General features: G+C 37.1%; 2 protein-coding genes across 2 annotated transcripts; one reads left to right on the forward strand and one right to left on the reverse strand.

Moving 5' to 3' along the window:
- Positions 1-68: 68 nt before the first annotated feature.
- Positions 69-9,499, forward strand: ugl (ureidoglycolate lyase). Its single transcript, XM_082177872.1, has 15 exons — positions 69-405; positions 650-778; positions 1,033-1,251; positions 3,381-3,471; positions 3,562-3,638; positions 4,392-4,502; positions 4,596-4,655; positions 4,740-4,896; positions 4,978-5,176; positions 6,122-6,200; positions 6,328-6,420; positions 6,585-6,657; positions 6,740-6,807; positions 6,884-7,014; positions 8,334-9,499. The coding sequence occupies exons 1-15, from the start codon at positions 400-402 to the stop codon at positions 8,500-8,502; spliced, it is 1,662 nt and encodes a 553-aa protein (XP_082033998.1). The 5' UTR covers positions 69-399; the 3' UTR covers positions 8,503-9,499.
- Positions 9,226-23,676, reverse strand: naa15a (N-alpha-acetyltransferase 15, NatA auxiliary subunit a). Its single transcript, XM_082177857.1, has 20 exons — positions 23,429-23,676; positions 18,791-18,875; positions 18,583-18,687; positions 17,317-17,474; positions 16,950-17,084; positions 16,667-16,820; positions 15,636-15,755; positions 15,458-15,553; positions 15,274-15,380; positions 15,120-15,192; positions 14,676-14,845; positions 14,355-14,507; positions 14,024-14,152; positions 13,658-13,871; positions 12,642-12,835; positions 12,450-12,558; positions 12,264-12,362; positions 12,043-12,186; positions 10,488-10,585; positions 9,226-10,402 (listed from the first exon to the last, which is right to left on the reverse strand). The coding sequence occupies exons 1-20, from the start codon at positions 23,480-23,482 to the stop codon at positions 10,196-10,198; spliced, it is 2,604 nt and encodes an 867-aa protein (XP_082033983.1). The 5' UTR covers positions 23,483-23,676; the 3' UTR covers positions 9,226-10,195.
- Positions 23,677-24,281: the final 605 nt, after the last annotated feature.

A 24,281-nucleotide genomic window follows, 5' to 3' on the forward strand; every position in this document is an offset into this window, starting at 1 on the left:
GAGAATGTTTGGTAGGCTACTTCCAAACAATACACGTGCACGAAAGAAAGAAAAAACACATTACAAAAATGAAATATACTTCTGTAAACAGAGCACACAAAACACAAACTAAATAAATATAAAAGTAATTAAATTGAATTAATTAATTTTGTATATAAACAACGGGGTGGAAGATATCACTTTCCTTTCAGTGATGATTTGATTGTTAATATTAGTTATTTTAACATTGATGGAGAATGGACTAAAAAGATTCAGTTGGATTCATTCGCTTAAAAGCTTTGTTCAAAAACACCGAAACGTTCACGAGTGAAACCTCACTGTACACAGTCATGTGTGGCTTCAAGTAAACACTGACACTTACCAAAGTCCAACTCTAGATTTACTGGACGACTGCTGAAAATGTTGGTAAGTTCTTACAATTTGTTACTGTTTTAAAACAGTAGCCTAATAAAACACTCAATGAAATTTTAAAAGTTTATTCACTAAAATGTTTTCATTATGTTCAAATATTTGTTTGAATTTATAGCCTACATATTTAAATGTGTCACAATGTCTCTCAATGGTAATGTGCAGCACTAGCCTATATGATGAAACTGCTGTTCGGCATCAGTGTCTGGAGATCATGCAGATTTAATTTGCTGACAAATAGGTACATCAAGGTGTTGAGCTGGAAACGCCTCCCTCAGGACTGGAGAGAGAGTTTCATACTCTATTTAACTTTGATGCTCTGCAATTTCTGTCTGAACTCATTTCTACCTTCCAACCTGAGGTTGACAAGGTACCCATTTTAACTTGTATATCATTTCTAATCATTTTTACAGTTTGTTACTCTGTTTTAAAATATCAAAATATAATTGTCAATAACAATATAGAGCAATAAATATAGCAAAATGGGAATGTTGATTTGTTGTGTTTTTGGAACTAACCTGCTCTGTACAAACTCAAATGACATATTTACTCATAATAATGTTTGTTTATGTATTTCTTTTTTGGAGAAGTTTTTATTAAGAGATATTCTCACTCTTTTGCAAGGTTTTGAACTTGAGAGTTCTCCGGAAAGTTCAATTGGATCTTACTGGGGAGTTACCAGGCTTTCTGCAGGACACAGCTCACATCCGAAATGATCCCAGCTGGAGAGTTAACCCTGTTCCAGACAGATTACACTGCAGACATGTGGACATCGGTGACCTTTCACCCTGTGATACACAACGTCTTAGAATGGGACTCAAATCTACTGCCCAAGGGTTACAGGTAGGACTTAGTTGTGCCAATATGATGGTGGTGACATACAGAAAAACAGTGGCAAATATATACTTAAGTGCACTGAATACCGAAAAGAAAGAAAATGGATTCCTGGTTGTAATTAAATCCGTGTATCATTCGTTCAGTCGTTTTTTGAATTAATATTGAATATAGAAAAATAAGAAAACGGTTCCTTTTTCGTTTTTTCATTTTTTACAAAAAAACGAAAAACAAGAATTCAGCTGGATTTCTCGTTTTTCGTTCTCAGTTAGAAAAATGAATAAACAGCTTGAATATTCGATTTCTACACGTGGGCGGGAATTAAACGCCCATTTCCTCTGATTTGTCAGCCGAAGATCAAACTGTTCCGTCATCAGTTCTGCACAGCAGAATAAGAGTCCTCCGTTGTGCGGATTCCTAACGCATTTATTGCAACTACATTTAATCTTTTTCTCATCAAATAACCAGACTAACGAATGTCTCGACACAACCCGTACCGGGGAATAGACTAGACGGGGCTTTCTTCTGTGTAGACCAGGAGTTCTCAAGTGCCAGGGGGTCCGTGAAATAATTTGCTATTTTCCGGATTGTAAAGTCAAGTCACAGGGTTTTTTTTTTTAACAAGCACGCTGTGATTAATCTTAATGTTGACCTTCAAAAATATATAGGCGCGCCAAGAAGGCTATTGGCTGTAGGCTATTTTGGTTGATTTTTGGTGTGCGCCAGAAAGAATATAATAATCATTTATAATAATTATTATTCTTATATAATAATTTCAAAGGCATATGATATGTTGTAGTCATTTTGAAAGTACACAAATAGACATATAATGTTACTGTTTCGAATGAGAGTATTAAACGACAGTAGCTATTAAATCCCCTGTTGAGCAACACATCCAAGTGATGTCGGGTGTCGCAGCCTGTTCGTTATTAAAATAAAACAGTCAACCAAACATATAAAACGTTATTCTGCTTAATTGGTCTGTTGACATTCCAAACTAATTTCCCTTGCTGTGGAGATGCTGATTTACGTGTAGTATTGGGACTCGAATGAAGTACGAAGCCTTCTTTACATTATTAATTAGCATCCAAATGTTACATTGCAAATATGGATAGGCTACTGGACGAATGAGAGATGCCCGAAACCAACGTCTGCTCCTGTACAGTTTCAGTTTCTCGTTAAAATACGCATATTATGTTATTAATAGTGTTTATAATGTTAATGTTGTATTTTATTTACCGGTCTTTTACACTATTTATGAATATGCTTTTTTTACAACGATGTGACGCGCGCGTTTCCCTCTCAACATGACCCGGCGCGCCACGCACAAGCGCGCATCCTAGAGATATAAATTATAATACATTTTAATGAAACACAAGGCCTACATCATAAAACTTCTCCAGTTGTTAGATAGGCTAGTCAGTCTGAATGACAGTTTATACGTTAACGTTAATATAGGCCAATTATATAGTCAATGCATTATTCTTTTCTTTTTGTATTAGTGTTAAAAATATTTAATTTACAACTAATTATATTGATTTATATCTTAATTTATATATATATATATATATATATATATATATATATATATATATATATATATATATATATATATATATATATATATATGAATTACTGGGCGAGTGCGACAATATAGGCTAACAGCCGGCTGATGCAAATCGTAGGTGAATTTATATATACACAGAAGAAAGCCCTATCTAGTCTATTCCCCGGTACGGGTTGTGTCAAGACATTCGTTAGTCTGGTGGTTTGATGAGAAAAAGATTAAATGTAGTTGCAATAAATACGTTAAGAATCCGCACAACGGAGGACTCTTATTCTGCTGTGCAGAACTGATGACGGAACAGTTTGATCTTCGGCTGACAAATCAGAGGAAAGGGGCGTTTAATTCCCGCCCACGTGTAGAAATCGAATATTCAAGCTGTTTATTCATTTTTCTAACTGAGAACGAAAAACGAGAAATCCAGCTGAATTCTTGTTTTTCGTTTTTTTTTGTAAAAAATGAAAAAACGAAAAAGGGACCGTTTTCTCATTTTTCTATATTCAATATTAATTCAAAAAACGACTGAACGAATGATACACGGATTTAATTATACTATTGTTCTGCTCTGTTGTAGGTTGATTTTGATGATGGCAACTGTCCAACATATCACAATCAAATAAAGGGCATTTATAATGTTTACCTGGCTGTGCACAACCAATTTCAGGGTGAGTCTTATGTCATGTCTTGCTACTTTTTTATTAAAACTGTGATCTGGAAAGCATGCGTTAACAATTTGTCACATTTCTTATAAATAGATGTACCACCCATTTCTCAGGCTCCAATCCTGATGCTCCGTCCTCGAGCGTGGAACATGGTGGAGCACAACATGATGGTATGGATCTGTAGTGAGCTGGTATAATGGCACAGATTAGGATATCCATGATTGTCCATGTGTGTTGGTTTATTTGAAACTGAGTTCCATTTAATGTTCTATTGTAGGATTTTACTTGTTTTAAAATTATAACAACTTACAACCACAAATGAGATCTATTTAAAATTTCAGCGGTGAACAGGAGTCACAGACCGCCACATATGATCATCCTTGCAATCAATGAGAGTCGTTCATCATAAACTCTTCTTTTGTCAATGTCTAATTTGTGTCTGTTTATATATTGCTCCAAATGGGGTTTTGGAGAAATATCTGATTCAGATTCAAATGAAAGATTTTAATTGATTTTAAAATGAAAGGGTGAATGTGATTTCACCAAGTGCAACATGTTCCTCCTGAATTAACATCTTTGTTGATCCTGGAACAACATCCCAATAAACCAATCAGATTTGAGGGATTGGTTTTGTCAAGTGTAGGCTTACAACAAGGGTTAAGGGCTTCTACATCATTCTTATTCACCCATCATTTCCCTCTGATTTTAGGGATAACGTATGGGTAAGGTTAGCTTTAGGAGTTGGGATAGGGTTACAACATTTTCAGACAGGAGTGTTGATCCAGGAACATGTCTTACTTGGCAAAATCCCAATGAACAAAATGAAAGATAACTAAGAAATCTCTTTAGCTGTAAATGAGCTAACCCTGAATAATTAAATATCTATCTTGTTAGTGAGAAGATGAACATCTGTTCCCCTGTAGGTGAATGGTCGAGAGGTTCCTGGTCCATTGTTTGATTTTGGTCTGCTGATGTTTCATAATGCGAAACTACTTCTTCAAAACCAGAGTGGCCCTTTTTTCTACTTGTCCAAGGTCAGTGTCAGATCATGTTACTTAATTTACCAGGACAGAACTTCAGTGTAGTATCAAACATATCCAAGAAAATCTTCATGTTTTGTTGTACAGGTTGAGAGCTACATGGAAGCCAGATTGTGGAGTCAGATTTTTTTCTGGACTGAGAAGAAGGTGCCGATCGAGATTGCATTTGATCCACTGCAGTTTTAACTACCATGCAATTTATATTCCGATATTGATTGAATTATTTCGTAGCTTGGCCTGCCAGCGGGCTGTATAAAGGCTACCGTGCTGATTGAGTGTGTCCTGGCATCGTTCGAGATGGAGGAGATTCTGTATGAGCTCAAGGAACACTCTGCTGGTCTCAACTGTGGCATCTGGGATTACTCAGCTTCATTTGTCAACAAATTCGGTCAGCTCATATGCTTTCTGCAAGTTTGACGAGTTTAAACCCAATCACATCTCTTGTTAGTGACGATGGTTTGCTTTCTAGGTCATCGGGCTGATTTCCTCCTCCCTGACCGCAGTAAGTATGTAGATATGGAGAAGCGTTTTCTGCACAGCTACATGGACCTTCTAGTGCAGACGTGTCACCGCAGGGGTGCCCTAGCAACAGGTGGCATGGCAGCTTTGCTGTTGCCTAGAGACAAAGAGAGTGACCTCTACAAGACTGTACTCGCTACTGTCACCAGGCAAGATGCAAATAACAGCTCTATGGTTATGGTGATTTGAATCCAATCCATAATCACAATAAAAATGCAGTGGCACATAAATCCAAATATGAAACATGAAATAGCCTTATCTTTTTGAGTTATTTTGGATATCATATATTTTCATTATCCTATAATAAGGCAGCATCACTATTACTATTGATCAGGGCCGCGATTTGAGGTCACATTAGAGAAATTTCCTGTGCAAAAACAGGTCAATAGCACAGAGATGTATGAAGCACTGCTTTCCTTTGGACCACGCTGCAAATTCATGTGACCAGCTTGAACATGAGCGAAACATTGCGTGGGGAACTTTTTCACCCTCACTCCTATTACTGGATGATTTCGCCTGCAAAATCTCACAGAGAAACTATAAATATGATGCACCTTAAGTATTAAAATTTGATCTGTAATTCTGCACCATGCACGAATGATACCTTAAATCACGCACCTTGTTTTGGCAAAGCAATCAGGCTGACAATTGTTCCCTTGCAGACGATAAAACATAGGCCTAGGCCTATTCACATTGAAGGAGGAGCACAAACCATATCTAAGGACCAGAGCATAATAGAGACTTTTTAGACTTGGAAACTATCAACCTTGGCAACTGCATTGCAGTCCTATAAAGCCATTCAGAATACCTTAAGAACTACATAGTGATGCTGCCCTTCAAACCATCCACAACACCATAACATTGTAAGGGCCTGTTTTGTACAGGTGTACTCAAGTCAAGTTCATTACAGACTGTACTTATGTCGTTACAGTTCTGTAATCCATATTTGAATTGCCTGATCAGACATATTAATTTTAAAATTGAACACAAGTTATGTTAAAGCCTAGGCTACATGTAATATAATGTATCTGTGCTGATCCAATTATACTTCTGTATTTGTTCTCCATACAAATGATCTTCTCGTGTTGCTTTAGACTGAAGTTACTGGAGATCAAAGCAGGAGTTGATGGGTTCATGGTTTACGACATGGACCTGATTAAGCCCATGCAAAAAGTAAGTGTCCCACTTACTATAACAGGTTGTTCATAGGTCTAATCATTGACTTTCCCATCACATCACTAGCAGCATATATACATATAACAAATGTTTACATATACAAATATAAAACTCTCTCCCACAGCTGTTCCAGCTTCACTCTCACGGTCAGAACCAACTCATGCAGCTGCGGGAAGACATCAATGTGACCCCTGAGGACTTGCTCATTATGCCTGCAGTTAGTTCACTTATATCACTACAAATCCTGTCAACTTATTAATACATTTGTGGTCAAAGTTCCTTTCAAGGTATTTGGTGTGGTGAGGTCTTGCAAATTTGTATTATAGTTTAAATGCAGTTGCCATTATATTGGATTTTCAAGTGCTTTACATCTCTATATAGGGAGGAGTAACACTGCATGGACTGAGGTATAACATCGCTGTAGGAGTCCTCTTTATTGAAGCCTGGCTTTCAGGTACAAAACTGTTTTTTTAAACAACACTTTTATGCTTTGTGCTCAGAAAATGTAAGGTTTTATGGATATTAACTTTCAACAGGCAGAGGTCATTTCTTCTATCTGGGGAAGGTTGAGGATTCAGCAACTGCAGAGATATCCAGATCTCAGGTCCGTTCACCACAATGCCCAGCTCACATGGTACAATACAACGCCATCTCTTATTCTAAGAGGCTGTATTTAACAGGTTTGGCAGTGGATCCGGCACCAGGTGAGACTGGAGGATGATGGGATGGTGGTGACACGAGCTCTAGTCAGCAGCTTGGCTGACGATCTGATGGGAGATCTGAAGGCAGCCATAAATTGCCAAACAAACAGGTAGAGAATGCTGTATAGATGAAATACATTTGTTGGAATGTACACACAAAATGAAGTGGGATTAAAGCAACAAGAGACCATGCGCTGCAGTGATTTTACCATTGGTTACAGGATGTTCTTGGGGACGACATGAAAAAATTACTGTTTAATTATAAAATATAACATATATAAAAATGTTAATATTACAAAATTAAAATTCAATATATACTAATAAAGTACTAAATAAATATTAAGCTCCTCCTCAAAGTTATATAGTTTATGTGTCTAACTTAGTGAAGTTATGAGACCCTGAACAATGGAGGATCAGATCTTTCATTACAGACATTGCTTTGTTTATTGTTCTCTGGTCACATCTGCACTCTAAAAAAAAAAAAATGGTTCTTTATTGGCATCAATGGTTCCATAAAGAATCTTTAACATCCATGGAATCTTTCCATTGCAGAAAAGGTTCCCTGAAGTGGAAAAGGGGTCTTTCAATCTAAGAAAATAAATTAGTATTTTAATATCCGTTCACTGAAAGGTTCTTATGGGAACCAAAAACGGTGTGCAGCCCTCATGCCTGAAGCAGGACTAAATGGCATGTTCACTGATGCCGCTAAACTGTTAATTGTCTTAAGTACTGTTCCACAGGTTCATGTGCAATAAAGTTTATGGTTCACTGAAAAAGCTTTCCAATAAAGCTTACTTGGATTTTACAAAATTATAGCATCCTGAAAAAGGGATGTTTCTTTTTTTTTTTTATAATAAAGAGTTTATTAAAATTGTTTTTAGTAATTGAAATAAAGCTAAAATAAAATATAAATATTAGATGAAAAAAATTTGAAATGTGATCATGGCAACTAACTGAAATAAGTTGAAGTAAACTATAACTGAAATAAAAATAAAGCTAAATAGATATATTTTAGAAAACTAAAAAGGCAAAAGCACATAAAATAACTACAGCTTATAAACTAAAATTAAACTTAAAATATAAAAATAAAAGCTAATTAAAAAAAAATATTAGTATATAAATATTAAAATAACACTGGACTAACTGTAGGCTGTTTCACATTGTTGTGTATATATTGGCTATTTTCAACATTACTTGTCCAATTAGAATACAGTCATTTTATATATAGCTGAATGAATACTGCTTTATTGGATTTTATTTACTGTCCCCCAGGGGTCTTAATATCTCAGAAAAATGCAGTATTAAAAAATACAGCTGTTCATCTAAATTACCATTGTAAATCTGTTACATACAGAGCTGTGCCACCTCTGATTGCACAAGAGCTCACATTGAGAAATACTGACCTTTTCTCTCCTTCCACCCTTTTTAGAGACAGAGAGAGGTTGATGACTGCTGTGTCCATGTTTCTAGAGATAGTGCAGAAGAATGATTTCCCAGAGTTCATCACTACATACCTGAACCTGGACCACACTTTCCTCAGCTCTCAGAGCCAACATGAGAACGGACCGACAGATGCGGTGCCCAAAGCCAGACTCTAAACAAGTGTGGGATTACACAAGTCTAAAATTACTTCTACATCACGAGCAAAATAATACATCCATGAATGCATGAATATGTTGTCGTAACATTTGTGAAACTACTCTGCGTACCTAGATTTTTAGACAAATAATTATGAAGATGGGTCCAAATGGAGTGTAAAAAAAGGATATGAACAAAATACTTCCATATAACGATAGCACAGTAGTACTCGACCAATTGACTTAAAATTATAGGCCAAAATAACAAAAAATCTAGATATGTCTAATCGTAATTCACTCTGGAAAAACCTGAATATATGAGGAATCCTAATTTCAAAAGTGTGACATCTAGACCTGGACCAAGGCGAAGTTCTAAATATTTTACAGGGTAGAAACTATGACTGCAAAATATTTATAATTAAAATTTTACTGGAACAAAATGAAGAATTTAAATAAATGACAAAGAACTGGCCTTCAAATATTGTGGAACATGGAGAGCCTTGGAGTTAAAAAGGTTGAGAACCATTGCTATAGAACATGAATTGAGGCTATAATTCAGTTTAATATCTTTTAAAAGTCATCTTATTTCCAAACAACCAGTAAAAGTATCACCTAAAGGAGTAAATTTAAAACAAATACTCGTAAGCACAAATTTGTGGTCTGTATTTAAAGAAATTAAATGTTACATCTTACAGTGTACAACCAAATGTGGAAATTAAAAACAAAAAGAGAAGTGCATCACCGTTATGTTATTTTGTTTTATTTGTAACTGTGTGAATGTCAAATGACGGGACATTTTCTCAGAATTCAGACAGTGGTATGTTTGATGGAGAAAAAAAAAGAAAGAAAAAAAAATTCAAACAGAAAGGTTGAAACCAGCATAAGGTGAACCCAAACAATGAGTGGGAGAAAAATAAAATAAGCCAAACAAACCCAAAAGAAACAGTCACAGTAAAAGGTCCAACAGAAGCCACTGCCGCCTCTAAGACGTTCACTGAATAACCGAAAGGCAGAAGAGGATGAAAGAGAAAAAAATAAAGAGATGCACGTCTGCCTCTCCTCGACACTCCAGGTGACCTTTAAATCGGCTGAATTGGCCGAGTCACCTCCCGATTGACGTGGTAGTCTTCCACTGCTGGCTCCACCTGGTGGCTGATCCTGGAACTGCTTTATGCCCAGCAACACAACGCCACATTAATTCACTACCACACACTCCCCCTCCCCCCTCCCCCAGGTGCCGTCATCTGCATCTAAAGGTCCGCCCCACAGGTTTGGCACAAGACCACGCAAGACAAACCAGGACCAATAGTATTGCTCCTCCTGATATTATTCGGTTCTCTTTAATATTATTTGATATAAATTACTCTTAAAAACATGAGAAGCAAGATGCATGTGTCTGATAAACAGGAATTAGGCCCAATGAGTTCACTGTGACCATCTTGATCAATCTTTCTCTGTAATACCGTTTATTCTGTTCTAGCATAAGAGACGCCATTGGCCATATAAAAAAAAAAAAAACAAGATAGAAAGAAAAAAAAAAAAAGGAGTAAAATGGGGTTTTCCCCTATTGCTTGCTCGCTTGCTCCTGTGAGTAGATGCGAAGGCAGAAGGTAACTGGTCTCGTTAGTGCAGTGGAGTCTCAACCTCTGTGGGGCGTCTGGTCTCAAAATGCTGACGGCCATAAAACGGCCACCCTGCTCACTTCTTGAAATGCTCACATCTCATTGGGCATGTCCTCGTGGTCGCAGGGGGACAGGTCTCCGTTGGTGGTCACCGCAGAGTTGTCCTGGTAACCGGGGGGCATGAAGGCTACAGCGTAGGGATAGACACCGTGGCAAGCCACACGGTATGATTCGAGAAATTTCTCCTGCTGCGAGCCCAGACTGCCGTCCCTCAAAGCCTGGAGCGCCTCGGTGCACGTCTGATAGTCACACATACAAATGAGAGATGTAGCATTATTCTTTTCTAGTGAAATATCACCAAATGTACACTGTTCTGTTTGGTACCTGAATGGTACTGCCTGTTAGGGGCTCGTTTAAAGAAGTAGCCAGCTCAGCAGCCATGCTCTCAGAGGACGGGTCCAGAAAGACCATCATCTTAGCAGCTGCATACAAAAGGGGCAGATTCTAAATGCACAGCTAAAAGAATTTTGTGGTAATAGTCCCTCCCCTTCCGGTAGACCACCATGGGACCTTAATTCGGAAAAATATTGTATGGTAGTCAATGGCGAGAGACAACAAATATTTTGATCTCGTTTGAATTGTGCCCTGAATTACACATATGATGTTTGTCAATTTAAAAGATACATTTTAAAGTCAAGAAAGTCGCAGTTTGATGTAAAACTGTTGAGGTATAAGACTGTGAAAATGCGTAATTACAAAGACTACAAACTCAAAAGGTGCACATGTGACGTCATACCTTTTCTCTCAATGAATGAAGCTAACTTTACTGAAGCTGACATCTGTCATTTTTTCTATAGTCTTACGTTAGAATCGTAACGTTACGCCGTCATGCCTGAGTGTTTTGTACCAGACTGCACACATACGAGCAACAGATGGTGACGTACATAGTGCGAGACGAGAGATGTAGTTCATTGAGCGATCTTCACATAAAACTAAATGTTACTCTTCTGTTTTATGACAAACTGCGACTTTCTTGACTTTCATAATTATCTTTTAAATTGACAAACATCATACGTGTAATTCAGGGCACAGTTCAGACGGAATAAAAAGGTAAGTTGTCTCTCGCCATTGACTACCATACATATTTTTTCCGACATAAGGTCCCATGAGCCGGAAGCAGAGGGGAGGGACTTAGGCTCTCTATACTAAAGAGTTTCACAACAACAAAGCAGTAAGGAGACAATCATGAGCAAAAATTACCATAGGTGTAGTTCAAGATTATGTGAACAAGCAGTAATGTGATAGAGTGCGTTTCATCACTCTATCGTTTCATTTTTATTATTTGTAATCAAATCAAGTATAAATAACACATAATAAAAGTTTGGGGTTGGTGAGATTTAAAAGAAGTATCTTACACTCATCAAGACTGCAATTATTTGATCAAAAAAGTATTTTAAAATCATTTGATTTAAAATATGTTCTTTTTTTTTAATGTAATTTGTGATGGCAAAGCTGAATTTTCAGCATCATTACTCTAGTCTTCAGTGTCACATGATCCTTCAGAAATCATTCTAATATGCTGATTTGGTGCTCAAGAAACATTTCTTATTATATATGTTGAAAACTGCTGCTTTATAATTTTGTGGAACCTCTAATACTTTTCCCCCCAAGATTCTTTGATGAATAGAAAGTTCAAAAGAACAGGATTTATTTAGAATAGAAATCTTTTATATTTATATTTATTTATAAATGTCTTTACTGTCACTTTTGATTGAGTTCTTGCTGAATTCAATTATTAATTTCTTTCAAAAGATTATAAATAAAAACAGACCCAAAATTTTAGAACGATAGTGTATACTTACAATTGTACTTTTGGTAAGAAAATAGAAGTTTCCAAAATATTGGTTTCTAAAAGTTCAGTAACATCACAAGTGGGTACCTGCAACTCTGTGTGGTATTGAGTTTGCATGTTTGCTCAGGAAGTTCTTGTTGAAAGTCTTGGGGTCACTCTCGCCAAACAGTTTTGTGATCTCCTGCTTCAGAACCGTCTGCACTGCCTCAGGCATGTCCTTACTGTCCGACACTGAAAACAAACACAAATCTTAGTGGACTTGCGTGCTTTTGTTCTATGTGAGAAAAAGTATGTCCGCCTTTATGTACCTCCTTTGAAGAATCGCACCAAACACTGGTGGAGCCAGGGGTGATCGGGGTCCAATGAGTAAGCTCTCTTCACCGACTGCAGCATCAAAAGATACTTCTCTACAAACACAAACACACATCATGAGTTTTAAATCACAGAACCGGAAACGTTATGAAAGACTATGTTGAGGTCATGAGTATGGTCACCTTTCCTGAGGTAGATCTCAAAGGCCAGCAAGTGCGTATCTATTTTATTCTTTACCAAGTTCTTCAGAGGAGTCAAGAACTTAATCGCTTCTTCTAGAGGACTCTCAATCTACAGACAAAAACATGACAATGTGATGAAAAATCTAAATACTTTATCCTCTAAAGAACAAGTGGCTGTATCAACATACACACCTTTGCAAGCTTTTCTGGTATGAGCTCCTCTTTAGGTCCTCCAATCTCCTCCTCGTCCTCTTCCTTTTTCTTCTTTTGGTTCTTTAACTGTTTCTCTTTTTCAGCATTCTTCTTTTCCTCTTCTAACTGGGCTTTCTTTTGGGCACGTCTCTGTTTGTTGCGCAATTTCTTCAGCTCCTTGTCTGTCAGGTTGGCTACAGAATAAACAATTATTCAGAAAACAAAACCACCTCACATGTTTGTAAACTTTCTGCTTAAAGGAACACTCCACCGTTTTTGGAAATAGGGCTTATTCACCTTCTTTCCCACATTTAGATAGGTGGGCAAATGCATTTTTGTCTCAGTGCATGCATTGTTTTAGTTTGACAGGGTCGGCGTGAGCTTAGCTTAGCATAATGAATGGAATCCTTTGTTGCCAGCTAGCATGTCCTGAATAAAAGTGATATAAAAAAATAAAAAACCCTACCTAATTACTTCTTGTGGCCTGCGTATTCACAACAAGTACAAATAGTGATGCAGATTAACACTAGGCGATTTCCTAGGCAGATATTGACTTATATATTAAGGACTATATTAGGGGGAAGCACAGGCGAAGCACTGCTACTTGGGCGTGATATCTCTGCGCCCAAGTAGCAGTGCTTCGCCTGTGCTTCCCCCTAATATAGTCCCAAGTCAAAATCTGCATAGGAAATCACCTAGTGTTAATCTGCATTGCTATTTGTACTTGTGAATACGCAGGCCACAAGAAGTAATTAGGTGGGTTTTTTTTATTTTTTATATCACTTTTACTCAGGACATGCTAGCTGGCAACAAAGGATTCCATTCATTATGCTAAGCTAAGCTAGCGCCAACCCTGTCAAACTAAAACAATGCATGCACTGAGACAAAAATGCATTTGCCCACCTATCTAAATGTAGGAAAGAAGGTGAATAAGCCCTATTTCAAAAAACGGTGGAGTGTTCCTTTAAAACCTGAGGTTTGAATGTGTTGAGTTTGTTTAGTGTGCATGAAGGTACCGTTGTCGGCTTGCGACTCCTTGTTGTCATCAGAGAGCGGGTTATCGTGAAGGCTGAGGTAGATCTCGATGGCCGTACGCGCTGCCTTGAAGTAGAAAGGGTGCATACGCAACACATCCTCTAGTTTGAGCAAATCCACATAGGAGCGCAGCGTCATCTTCCGCATACAGTATGTATGGAAGTCAAACTGGTCATCCGTTATCTCCACAAAATGCTGTGAACAGCAAGATGAAAGTGTCAGGATATTTCGGACCATTCATCTTGAACTAGCTTTGTGTTAAACCAACAGATTTAGCATTGAGGTATTAAACTACAGATTAAAAGTTAAAGTAAACATCTGACAGTGTCTAATGCTGTAGGACTTACCCTTTCAATTTCATGGCACTTCTTCAGCGCCTCTCCGTATTTGTTCAAGGACTTGTAGGCCAGAGCACATTCTGTCTGGAACCACATGCACTGCATCTCATTCAGATTCTCTACCGCAGAAGTTCCTTCCTGCAGGAAACAACAAAGATCAACAACAATTTAAAAATGTATATATTTATTATATATAAAATTCAACCCGCCTAAGTGGCTAGTAGGAATGACTGCTTTATACACCACTGCTGAAATCCACCCGCGGGTTGGCAGTTGTTAATGTCAAGCCCTGGCAGTGTATATGCAATAATTGGTGTCATTTGAGCTTAACCACACTAACCCGTGTGAACTTGGAACACATCTCTTCAGCCTCCTTGATAAGGCCAGCCTTGAGCAAATACTTGGCACACTTGGAGTTGATGAAGCGGTCAGCAGTGTCCAGAGCCTGGGCCTCATCCATCCACCGAGCAGCTTCACGGATGTTACCCGCATGCTTTTAAGAGAACAGGAGCGAGATGGAAAATAAGTCACTCTCTCAAGTTCTGTTTAATGGTTCAGGTTCTGTCTCGAGAATATTTTGAAACACTTCTCAAACGTAAAGGTGTGTCATTTCGTGATGCAAAGTACTCAAGTTTGTTTCCTCGACCTGAGTGTGTTTTACCTTGTATATCTTCGCCTTGATGAGGAAGAGCTCTATGAGGGTGGGGGTGCTTTCAATGGCAGTGTTGATGTATTCCAGGGCAAGCGTCTGTTTGCTGATATGGTTGAAATGCTGGGCCAGGAAAAACTGAACCCACAGTAGAGTGGTGGGTGGCTCCGTTTTCCCGTCATCTACAAATTCAGCAACACATGTCCACAGTGAGAAATTTGGCATCATCCACACCATTACAAGGCAAGGCAAGTTTATTTATATAACACATTTCATACACAATGGTAATTCAAAGGGCTTTACATAGAAAAGGAATTAAAATATTCATAAAATAATCACAACATATGCATAAGAAAAAAAATAACTATCGTATTTAACTAAAGGCTAAAATCCTATTCCTATAACACTATTACTTCAACTGCCATTCGTCATTAAAATCTGTTTGCAAATACTCACCATTTTGGTTGAACATTTTACAGGATCTTAAACATTTTTCATAGCCCACAACCAACTCCTCAATAATCGCTACCTGCAAAAAACGGAAAGAAATTTTCTAATTTGTTGAAGTGCAGAAATTTCTACACATCTCTAGGTCATAGTGTCATCTCACCTTGTCTTTGTGGTGGTAGAGTGATTTGAGTGTGGTAAAGACAGGTGGGCATCCTTTGCTAAAGTTCATCCTCAGGTAGCGATCCAAACACTCTCTAAACTTCTCACCTGCGGGAAACAAATGCGGTCATATACACAGACACATTATGAGAGCATAACAGCCTTATTGATTTGACAAGACTGACCTGTGAGGAAGCTGAGAGGAAGTCTTCTTGGCACCAGGCCTTTGGGATACTTAACCCAGGCATCTTCATAGATTTTCTGCTTCTCCTCGACACTCTCTGAAAGCAGCATGACATAATAAGGGCTAATAGAAATGAAAATCAGCCAAGATTTGCTGCGTTCAGGATAATGTGCGTTTACTTGGTTTGAGTGCTTTTTCCAGCCCTTGATAGTAGCTCCAGTTCTCAGGGTTTCTCTCCAACAGTCGGCGGTAAACCTCCGTAGCTTCACCAGCCCGGTCTAACTTCAGAAGAAGCTCTCCTACACACATACCAACACACTTTGCTTTAGAGAAACTGCGACAGCCCATGATAAACGAGTTCCCAGACAACACACAAAGGGATGCACCCTTATTAAAGTTCTAGCGAACAGTGGTAATATACAGATTCATATTAAATGGTTTTGTCTAAATAAAAAACAACACTACCATTCAAAAGTTTGGGGTCAGTAAGTTGTTTTTTAAAGAAATTAAAACTGAACAAAGTGGGAAATACAGATACTTATGTTACAAAAGATCTCCATCTAAAATAAATGCTGTTCTTTGATCATACGATTCAACAAAGATTCTGTTTTCAACATCAATAATAAGAAATGTTTCTCGAGCATCAAATCAGCATATATGAAAGATTTCTGAAGGATCATGTGACATTGAAGACTGGAGTAATGATGTTTAAAATTCAGCTTTGCATCACAGGAATAAAGAATATTTTAAAATGTATTCGAATAGAAAACAGTTATTTTATATTGTAATAATGCTTATATTAATTTGCTGTATTTTGATCAAATAAATGCATCTTCGATGAGCGTAAGAGACTTCTTTCAAAAACATATATATAAAAAAAAAAAATCAAACTGACCCCCTTTTGAACAATAGTTAAATAACAAAAAAAATATTATAAGTGAATTTAGGCATCACAACATTATATTGTGCAGTATTTAAATATGAATATTCATTTTGAGATTTGCTAAAACTTTTAACAGTGTTATTAAATTCGTGTTTGCTTCAAATATTAACTAAGTGAGCATTAGATGGCAACAAAGTTAATCTATAAGTAAAAAAGGAAAGCATGCACATCCAATCAGCTGAAAAAAATACAAGACCCTCTAATATAAGCCAATAACTGACACATTATTGAACTGAACATCCCCCTGACACATTTATAAAAACACACCTCGTATCTCCTCTACAGCCAGTTTGTCACAGATCTGTTTTTCATAGTTGGTCAGGTGATCAAGGGCTTCTTTGATAAGCCCGGCCTCCCTCAACAGCTGATTCTGATACAGCAAAAGCTCGCTGTACTCGTAATCCACTTTCTCTGGAGACGTCTGAAATACAATCATCCACAATCTTCAGTGGCATTCAAAAACAAACACTAGGATGTATCCCCTACCCAAGCTGTTCCCAAAAATAAACAGTGCAGAAGACACAACTGTCAGGAAGTGGTGAGAAAATACCTGTTGTGTTTTGCGGAACTCTTCCACTATCTTAGCCGCCATCTCATAATCTTCCAGAAGGTGGTACGCAATGGCATATCCGATCCAGGAGGCTCTTTGAGCAGGACGCAACTGCAGTAACTGGTACCTGGTCTCCTGTGACAGAGAAATGAGAGAAGTGACAATTCTTATAATGTGCATATTTCAAATTTAAAATAAATACAAATATGAATTATGATACAAAACATAATATCACCGTAACAATTTGAGTGAAAGGATGACTTCGGAAAAAAAATATAAATCAACATTATTTTAACTGGCTTTTTCCATGGAACATTGTAATTTCCTGACATACTTATTCAAGCACTTCCCATTCAAAATAACTTACCCGGTAACCTTCGAGGTCTCTCATTTGGATCTGCAGCAGTGAGAGATCTCTGAGGATCTGCAGATTGTCTTTGTCCCATTTAAGAGCATTCCTGTAGCACTTGATGGCCTCGTCATACTTCTTATCCGAGCGCTGAAGCAAACCGTACACGTGCCAACCTGAAGAAGAGTTAAGGACAGGAAACTGCACTGCGCCTATTGCTGAATGATTTTGGGGGGGGGGAGATCAAATTCTGATAAATCGATTTTTCAGCAAAAAATTGTGATTGCCATTTAAAATGAAATTAAAAAAGCTCCAGGTTTGCAGTGCTTTTATGTAGGGCTGCACAATTTAGCCCAAAATGTTGTGATTATATCATTATGACTTAGTAATAAATAATTGTTATTACTACTATTATTTTCATTTTTATTGCTAAATAAAATATATACTAAATAAAAATGTTAAACAACAAGAAATATTTACATGTATAATAAAAATAATAATAAAAAACTGTCACACTTAATTAATTAAATTAACTGTTGTGAGATAATCAGTGCCGTACAGTTACAAAGTACCTCAAACTGGGTTTCATTCACTAGTAGTTACGTACAATGTTCATACAAAGCATAAGTTACTAAAACGGCTTAGCTCCAGTCTATTTAACGGATCTTCTATCGCCCTATAATCCATCGCGCTCTTTAAGATCACTAAATTCAAGGCTTTTGGTCATACCTAGGATATCCAGAACCACCAAAGGAGGGAGAGCATTTGAAATGAGAGCATTTCAACTCTGGAATAGTCTTCCTGATACTGTTCGTTGCTCAGACTCGCTCTCCCAGTTTAAAACTAGATTAAAGTCGCATCTCTTCAGCCAGGCATTCATATAATCTTACAGTTCAAACTACAATCCGGCCTCTAGCTCATAAATGCCAGAGGAGAACTGGCCCCCGACTGAGCCTGGGTTCTTCCAAGGTTTTTTTTCTCCATTAGGTCACCTGATGGAGTTTTAGGACACCATTAGGTCACTTGATGGAGTTTTTCGGTTCCTTGCCACTGTTGCCTTTGGCTTGCTCAGTTGGGGATATTTTGGGGATATTTAATTTAATTTTATCAATCAATAAATTCCTCTTGAAACAAACTTTGTTGTATTATTTTAATTTAATACTGTGAAGCTGCTTTGATACAATCTGTATTGTGAAAAGCGCTATACAAATATACTTGACTTAATACTTCTTTTGACAATGCTTTTCATGAATCTACTGCCAATTGGAAAAGTGTTAAGGATACAGACATGACTCTTCAGATCGTTTCGTAAACCTCGTCGCACTAGATCATACGCCTCCTCCTTTCGGCCCAAGCAGTTCAGAGTCAGTCCCTTCATTGCGAGGGTCTCTGAGGGATGGGGGGAAAAAAAAGAGATGATCATACACTCAACCAATTTAATTATTCAAAATGATGAGAAAATGAAGTAATTAATGTACGAGAATGGTCTTACCTCCGTGTTCGGCAAACTTCGGGTTGAACAGGATCTGTTTGCAAAACTTGAGGCCATTTCTGTACTGCTTGTGTTCGTAGCATCTCTGCAAGACATCAAACGGGAAAAGCACGCTCACTAAAAACACTTTCACGGTGTATAAGGCAAAATGAAAGTACGGTAGAGGTGTGTGGTTAGAGATGTACAGCTTCTGAACACTTCAAACCCGAAACATCAAACCAAAACCTCATCGAAAGTAGGTGTGAGACGCATAATAACCAATGCACACTGAGTCTATGATACAAATGTGAATCACCTTGGCACTCTGTGACGACACAAGAGAACACAAAGGTAAAAAGATTTCATGAACTCCTGCAAAGACATGCACTGGATAATCAAGAAAAAAATCTGAGAAGGCGGCTGCACCTTCTGTAACAATGTCCCTCTTAAAGAACTGCTGTATATTTGATGTAACTCTTATTAAAGTACTTCACAATGCAGAGTTCCATACTTTTCCAGACCTCCAAACTATTTTTCAGACCATATTTAACACAAATGGTTCATACAGCATTATTTTTGGTAAATATCAGTCATCTGTAAATATTTAATTTTCACTGTTTTTCATTGGTTTTCTCGAAATATCTGATGAGAAGAATTCCATCTGATGAGAAGAAACCTAAAGCAGTTTATAACCTGCATATATTCACCTCTGACACATCAATTTGATATTGTAGGTCTGATGTTGCATGATCATCAAACAGCAAAAGTACAGTCTGATTTAGGTGATCAGTAGTCACTAAACTTTGACCATGAAAACACTCCGCATGTAGGACTGCGTATTGACAAATTTCACGATTCGATTTTGATTCACAAGTTTGCGATTCAATTCAATTACGATTTCAATTCAATTTCATTCAATATCGATTAATTAGGGTATCTATCATGTACAGTACATAGAAAATTCTCAAGGAAATTAAAGGTATAGCGGAGGATCTTTCCAAATTTTAGATAAGACCCGCCCTCTCTACTTTTTGAAAAGTTTGATTGATTCACCAGAATGATTGACAATTAGGAGGACCAATAATATAGGTTACCCACCAGGAAGTAAAACATCCTCAGCTATAACTTTAAATGTCTCAACTAATGCTGCAAACTATACAGGGAACCCCAGTTGGTACATTACTAAAACATTAAAGGTTAAAATCAACTGATTTGTATAGGCTACTTACATTTAAATTATAGCCTAATTAAAGGAAGTTTTTACACTAATAACGTTATAACTTTTTAATGGCATAATTATGCTTCTACTTGTTTAAAAAAATATATATAAACAGTTAAATTAGCGGCTCTCATAAAATTATTTACTAAAAGATACAATATTTATTCAAAGATACATTAAATATTGAAGAACAAGTTAAGTAAAAATACAATGAATATGCAATATAGTGCATTACATTTAGCAAAATGCTCCTCTAGCGTTCGTTTTTCAAGCTGACTAACAGGTTTATGGTCATTGAATGGCTTTTCTGAGGTAAATGTAACATTACAAACTGTTTTATTGATGTCTTCCCGCAGTTGAAACACTGATTGAGCGATTACGTGACATGATATGGATTTCGATAAGTTGTACTGTATCTTTCAACATTCCTTCTGATGTTTGTTCATGTTTATTTGGTGCTGTAACTAGTAGTCAAGCGGAAGAGATGATCAGTACACGTACAGAAGCTGCTGCTTCGCTTGAACTGAGGCGCTACACAAACCATCACACAACATTAAAGAGCACCAAAACAGTATTTATTGTTTAAATTTTGTAATAAAATGGACAGAATTTGAAAGCTGAGATTTTGTTTCACATCAAAATTAACAATGCACAAAGCTTACTGTGATTTATTGGATGGGAGGCGTACTACAAAGTTTTTTTTTTAGTCATCAAGTGAAAACAGCATAGACTAAAAGATTGATTCTTGGGATTTAAGAATTGATATTGGTTCATAAAAATGAGAATCCATTAAAATCAAGAAATTTATACTTTTAACCCACCGCTCAATCTGCTTGTATGATACGCTTATTTGTTAGAAATTCCTAATTTTGTACTTCAGAAAACTGATTAGGGGCAATTGTCTGGAAAAACAAATATTTGTCCATACTTATCCAGACATGGAAATTACTCAAATCAAATTCCATACTTTTCCAAACAGCATATTAGGAACCCTGACAATGCTACTAAAACGCCTGTGGCAGGCTCAAAAGAAAAAAGCTATGAGTGAGAAGTTGATTACAGATTCCAATCTTCTTTGGTCACCACAACAGTTTTGACATCCCATGAAAGCTGTCTGCCAAATATCGACATAAGAGTAACGTGAAGGAATGCCCTTCTAACATAAGCATGTTTAATGGACAGAGCTCATTAGGAACTGCTGTTCGCATTATCACGACTAAAAGTAATGTGCGAGTTGAAAAACTTTAAATCACAATAACGACTTCTAGCAATTAAAGCTCCCTCCATGTGCCAGAAGAGAAACAGATTATAGAAAACTCAAATAAACCAACGTCAGATTACTTAAAATGTCTAACTTTGCATTCTGGAACAAGAAAAGTCAGTAGAGTCTAATAATCAGTAATAACAACTAGGCCTACTTGGGGCTGTTTCATGATGACTGGTCTAATACACATTACTAAGAGCAAAGACTGGACAAGCAGCAGTTGAGTCACTTTGACCTAAAACAACATCCAAAAAGCACAACGAATTTCATAAGAACAAAAGTGCATCATTTGGATTGGATGTGTGAGACTATTTCCAATAGTTGTCTATCAGAGTAGTCATATGACCAGCTTTGTCTCAAACCCTAACTAGGCTATTGTCTAATTAGACCTAACTGTGTAGGTAGACAGCTTAATAGGTTTTGAGACACAGCCAAACTGTCAAGCTAGTCTCCCAAAATACATTTGCTTTTGGTTTCTGTATGAACTATATTAAAAACCTATGAAATCACAATTAAGGTTCTAGGCTATAGCTTTTAGCCAAAGAGTTTCAGCTTCTTTGAGGCCATCTATATGCTAGTGTACTCGTATAATTATTCACAAATAATAAATGCCAAATTTATAAAAGCAAATTCTAACTAATTAAATTAAACGTAACGGTTGGGAGCTAGCTTTGAAAGAATGAGATCCCACTCTCCAAAGCCACTCCTCCTTCAAAACACATGAACGCACCAAAACACTTGCACACGCAGCAGATTCTGCAAAGCGTCATGAGACAACAGACATGCGTTAATTTACCTCATGTCTCAACGCACATAACATTACCATAATAATAAACTTAACTTACAGAACACTTGTACCACCTGACTGCTGCACTTTCATTTCGGCATTGATAGCGTTGACATAGAAACGCATAAATCCAAGTCTAAGGACATGAACAGCTCCGGGTAGAACATCACAGGTTGCCATCTTATAATTATGGTAACGACATGGCGTGAACGCAGCAGAAGCTCGTTGTTTTGGTTCAGGAGGAACTATAAAAGATAACTGCTGTTTGTTTACCGTGTCCGGTGACGGTGTCTACAACGCGCTGATAACGTGTGATGTCTGCATGAGCAGGGTTCTTGGAAGTATGGAAATAGATACGTTGACAGGCAGGTAAGACGACGTCAAATCAATGTATTCGGACCGAATGAAATAATTGGACGAAATTTTTTTTTCGTCCTGAGACTTCCACTGAAGATATATGTACATGTTTTAATATTAACACCACTACTATTAATGTTTGCTATCATGATGTTAAGAGAGTTTCAACCATTATAACAGAAATGTTTATAAAACAAATTGCCTACCCTACCTTTAACTGGGTTAATCAATATATATTGCAGGCACTTAATATAAAAAAAAAAATGGACTGACTCATCTTGCATTAATTACACAGAATTGTGTTAACCAAAATCTATCTAGAATGATAACGTCCCACTCCCTGATATCACCACCACATATGATTAATGAGTTAGTTTGTCCAGTTAGCATCTGACAGCAGTTTTTGAGGAGTGGCGTTCAGGTACTAATAAAAGTGTCAATACACAATGATAAAGGTGGATTTAAAGTATTTTTTCCCAATTAAACTTGCGTAAAAATTCTGTACACACTAACGTAACTATTGCAATATTGCCTTCGTGCTTTAATGCACTGCTGTTATTTGGCGGTTTGTGTTGCTTTAAATGGATTAACTTTCATACTGTTAACTTGCACGGTGACTAATCGATTCAACTCCGTGTTTTGACATGATTTAAAGCACGAAACTCTGCAAACACCACACGATGTTACTGGTACAGATTTATAACGCGACTTTATAGCACTGTTTAATGGTTATTCCGACCACAGCTATCAAATCACTGATCTTTGCGCTTAACGTGCTAAGGTAGTTAGCTGCTCGGTGTCAGGCAAGTTCATCTGCTCTCAAAGTGCGTGAATGTGCATGAGCTAATAATCATGTTACGAGTATTAAAGCAACGCCAATGCTCTCTCTTAGCTTGCAAAATACTCTTAGGAGGTTTCTCGTGAGGTCAGCAGAGAGAGATCCTGGCTAAAATAGGAAGGCGACTGGCACACGCTTCCTTTCTATTATTAACGATCCAGCGTTGGTTTGCAGATATATTTCCCCCAACTTACCAATATTCTCTTAAAGAGAGCGTTCTCCTTCGGCGGCAGAGTTATCGAAGGCATGCTTCTAGCTTTTAAGTGTTGAACACCGTGACTTTGCTCTAATCATGAATCGGAATCCGCGATCTTCTGGCCGGATTGTCTGCTGTATCGTGAAAGCCCCCCGAACTTCGCTGTCTGGGGCTCCTCGACTTCACGTGGTGACAGCAGGCCCCCCTTCAGAACCAAAATGGCGACGCTGCTTCTCCCCGGGTCAAACGGTGAACTGCGCATGCGTCGAGTGTGCAGCATTTCCGAGGCGGGGATGAAATAGTCTTTTTATATATATATTTTATTTTATTTATTTTAATATATTATAAAATTAAGATATATAATTACATTAAATAAATACACAAAGTGTAAGAAAATGACAGTTTGCCTTTTTGACGTTATTTTAATTATAATTATTATAATCAATGTTTCTGAGACAGGACATATTTGTATTCTTAAACACTAATAATAAACATATAAAAGGTGAAACAGCTACTCATAAAAGCTTATTGTGGACGATTGTATTTAGAAATGTTAACTGGGCTAATATCTGGAGTCGTTGTGAAAAATACTGTTTAAATAATACAGTAAAAAAGGTTACATTTTAAATTATTTACAGGGTTTATTTACAGCTAAGAGTGTTTTGGAGATTTCGTTTAGATATTGATTATTCCTGAGATTTTGTTGAAAATAAAATAATATATTGTCTATTCTTTGTGTATACCCAATCATTTTTGGGGTGAATATGGAAGAAAAAAGAAATTCTAAGAAAAGAAAACAGAAATTCTATCCAATATAAATCATTTTGATATGTATTATTCTAATAAAAAAC

Source organism: Leuciscus leuciscus, assembly GCF_965113295.1.
Source record: "Leuciscus leuciscus genome assembly, chromosome: 8".
NCBI classification, from domain to species: domain Eukaryota; kingdom Metazoa; phylum Chordata; class Actinopteri; order Cypriniformes; family Leuciscidae; genus Leuciscus; species Leuciscus leuciscus.

Coding starts and splice junctions, on each gene's coding strand:
- ugl (XM_082177872.1), top strand. Junction 779..1,032: donor TCCAACCTGAGGTTGACAAG/GTACCCATTTTA, acceptor CTCTTTTGCAAG/GTTTTGAACTTGAGAGTTCT. Junction 7,015..8,333: donor ATAAATTGCCAAACAAACAG/GTAGAGAATGCT, acceptor CACCCTTTTTAG/AGACAGAGAGAGGTTGATGA.
- naa15a (XM_082177857.1), bottom strand. CDS start 23,482: ATGCCTTCGATAACTCTGCCGCCGAAGGAGAACGCTCTCTTTAAGAGA. Junction 18,876..23,428: donor CTCTCTTTAAGAGAATATTG/GTAAGTTGGGGG, acceptor GATGTCTTGCAG/AGATGCTACGAACACAAGCA. Junction 15,756..16,666: donor GGCTGTAGAGGAGATACGAG/GTGTGTTTTTAT, acceptor GTATGTGTGTAG/GAGAGCTTCTTCTGAAGTTA.